Raw genomic sequence first — 3,351 nt, 5'->3', positions numbered from 1 at the left:
CTAGACTCGTGGATTCATCTCTATGTTGTTGCTCTTCATGAACGGACCGCGGCCCTTGCCGTATCCGCGGTGCGGCCCCTGCTGCGCCGGAGAGACGACCTGCTCGTACGGCGGCGGCAGCTCCACTGCTTCGCTCCCGCCTCCCGCCGTCTGCTTCGCTACGTTGGCACTGCTGCTGCTGCCGCTCGGCTGGCTGTAAGACTGAGGCGCCCCCTGGCGGTCACGCGCGGACGACTGACCGCCGGGTGGACGCGACGACGACGGGCGTGGCTGGTCGCTCTGCTCGCCGCGCGAGGGAGTCCCAGCCGAGCGGCCCTGCTTGGGCAGCCCTCCGCCGCGCGGGCCGCGCCCTGCTCCTTCGCTCCTCCCGCGATCGTCGCCACTGCTTCCTCCTCTCCCTCCTCCTCCTCCTCCTCCTCCTCCTCCTCCGCCTCCCCTGCCACCGCCGCCTTCTCCTCCTCCTCTCGAGTTACCGCCTCGCGAACGACCTAGAGCAGAAGGAAAACGTGTAGGGATTCCAATGATGACAGATTTATGCAAACTGCAGCCGAGGGCATCAGCACACTCTAATATAACAATGCCCGCCCGCACGCACGCACGCACGCACGCACATGATGCATTGCATCAACATTATACACAAAACGGTATATTTCTAGCATCATATTTAAACAGTGACGACGCAGACGAGTATCTGTAGGTAGCCAACCTACCGTCATTCCTCTTGCCTTCGCTGTCGGCACCACCGCGGCCGCGCGACTGTCCCCCGCCCTGCCGGCTGGACCCTGGAGGAGCGCTTCCCCTGACCTCGACGGGTGGGGCAGACGCATGCACTGTCGGCTGACCCTGGGAATACACGAGCATACACGTGACAGTAATGTGCCAATCATGTACCTAGCACACAACATAGCACATAACATATAACACATAGCATAGCACCACGCGTGCTATACATACTGAGTAACCCAAGCATGCTGCATCACCAACAAGAGAGGGAGAAAGAAAGAGAAAGACCGAGCGAGAGCGAGAGAGAGAGAGAGAGAAAGAGAGAGGGGGAAGGGGAAAAAGAGAGAAAGAGGGAGAGCGAGAGAGACAATATTTAAGAGACATAGTGGGATGCAGAAGATGTATTAGATATATATATATATATGTATATATATATGCATATACTGTGAGGTACATGTAGAGTATATGTATGATGAGAGAGAGATAGAGACAGCAGACAGAGATTACGTACATGTACCTGTCGTGGGCGCCGGCGCAGCGTGTGAGACAGTGTATCGCTGAACTTCTTTGCTGGCGGTTGTTTAGGATTGCTGCTGGGTGTGTGCACTGCACAGCACTTGATGAACAGAGCCATGAAGCAGATGAGTCCTATGACCATGAGCACAACGGCCCACCAGAAATCCTATAGATGTAAAAACCACACAGTCTTCACCACTGATCATATCATGGCTTAGTGATACGGTGTTAATGTCATATCACAGCTAAGAAGAGAGCCTTGTATGCGGCGGCACCCGCCAGTGAAAACTGTGAATCAAGGCCCGTAGCACAGTAGGGCACCCGAAATAATAATATAATAATAGCCTAGTGATTAGATACTGTGTAACTTTCAAGTCACAGCCTATTGATACTGTGGAACTGTCATGTCACAGCCTAGTAATACAGTGTAATTATACGTAATGTGTTACTGTCATGTCACAGCCTAATAATGCTTTGTTACTGTCATGTAACACTGAGTAATACTTTGTTACGGTCTAGTAATAGCTACCAAAGCCTAGGTAATATTGCATTACTGTCATGTCACACCAACCAAAATATTGTTTCTGTCATGTCAAAGCATTAATACCTTGCTCTTATGTTATCACATTAGTAGCACTCTGTTAGTGCAATGTCGCAGGTTAGTAATACCTTGTTACAGTCATTCCAGTATTTTAATACCTTGCTATTACAAGGTCACATTAGTAACACTGTCTTAGTTTCACGTCGCACTAGTCACGGCGTCCCGCTCACCGTGATCCAAGTTGCTATCTTATTAAAGGTGTCCTGGTTAAATATGAGATTCTTCAGCCTTGCTAGCGGTCCATCGGCATCCACCTCTCTACACTTCAGAAACACGTCACAGTAACCCTGAAACAACGACGACGCCTTTGTGAATAATTGAACAATAAATGAATATTTTCGACTAAGCGAACCCCTCCTCCAACATTGCTGCTGGATCGAGCAAGTTAGACGAGTTTACATACGCACGTCCACGTGTGTATGCCCACCCATATGCCATCTCTGCACAACTTTGTTCTCAAGCATTGTTATTAGAATGTTCTGCGATTGGCTAGAGCTGGCTGTCAATCATTATGCCGAGCAGGCTCACCTGGAACTCATTGCAGGGTGCACCAGGCTGCAGCGATATGCCCGTGTTGTTGTTTAGCATCATCAGCTGAGAAATCTCGAAACTACTCGTGCATGTCTCCGGCTTATCTGCAAAATAAACAACATCTCTCACAGATTGCTCCTGCGTTGCCACGGCGACAACACTGTTAATAGATTGCTGCGTTGCCGTGGTGATGAAACACTCTTCTGATGCAGCATTTGAGAGGGTCAGAATGTAAGACCACAAATGAAACAAGTTGGGTTTTCTTTTTTTCCATTTTTTACACAGAGTATAATTATAATTGTACCACGCATGAGACTACAAAGCAAATGATAATTGCTGTCTCTATTGTCGTTATACGTTGTTTTGGCAGAGGTTAAATCTTATGAGAGAGACATCGGGTTAGGGTTAGACACAGTGCAATATAGTTACCTTTCAACTGGCAGGCTACGTGACAGAGCTTCGAGCGGTCCTTGTGGTTGTCATCAGTAGTGAGTGAACACTGCTCCATATCCTCAATGTTACAGATAGAACCTCTGCATTCCTACACAGCAACATCTAGAATTAGTTGGTTCTAACCTTCATTGACAGCGTTCAAATTAGATCAATAGTGGCTGATGTGAGGGGCAGCATTGCAATGATAATGATGATGATTGTGACCTCTATGGAAAACAGCGTGATGCCGGTAGTTCCGACTCAAGTTGAACACGGAAAACACTTAACCTTCACCCAACGCCTACCCTTCCTCCTAACAATCACCCCTTACCTCCAAGACCTACCCCACCCCCTAACTATTTCACTTTCCCCCAACACCTACCCCTTTTCCTAACTATTTAACTTTCCCCCAACATCTAACCCTCCTCCTAACAATTTACCTCTTCCCCCAACATGTACCCCTCCCCCCAAACAATTACCTCTTACCCTAACACCTATGCCTCCCCCTAACTATTATCTCTTCCCCCAACACCTACACCTCCAACTAA

At 48.9% G+C, this 3,351-nt stretch overlaps 1 protein-coding gene across 1 annotated transcript in view; it reads right to left on the bottom strand.

Annotated features, from left to right (window-relative positions):
* LOC106810337 (disintegrin and metalloproteinase domain-containing protein 10-like) overlaps positions 1–3,351 on the bottom strand; it is a 26,796-nt gene continuing 23,445 nt past the window's right edge. Inside the window, exons 13-19 of the mRNA XM_014813646.1 lie at positions 2,801–2,912; positions 2,369–2,475; positions 2,011–2,127; positions 1,235–1,405; positions 711–843; positions 434–488; positions 1–193 (exon numbers count right to left, since the gene is read on the bottom strand). Coding sequence (XP_014669132.1) covers positions 1–193; positions 434–488; positions 711–843; positions 1,235–1,405; positions 2,011–2,127; positions 2,369–2,475; positions 2,801–2,912 — 888 coding nt within the window. The remainder of the gene's footprint in view (positions 194–433; positions 489–710; positions 844–1,234; positions 1,406–2,010; positions 2,128–2,368; positions 2,476–2,800; positions 2,913–3,351) is intronic.

This window comes from Priapulus caudatus, unplaced genomic scaffold (genome assembly GCF_000485595.1).
Source record: "Priapulus caudatus unplaced genomic scaffold, Priapulus_caudatus-5.0.1 Scaffold434, whole genome shotgun sequence".
NCBI classification, from domain to species: domain Eukaryota; kingdom Metazoa; phylum Priapulida; class Priapulimorpha; order Priapulimorphida; family Priapulidae; genus Priapulus; species Priapulus caudatus.
The sequence above is the reverse complement of the archived record's forward strand: the minus strand, read 5'-3'. Positions and strand labels throughout refer to the sequence as shown.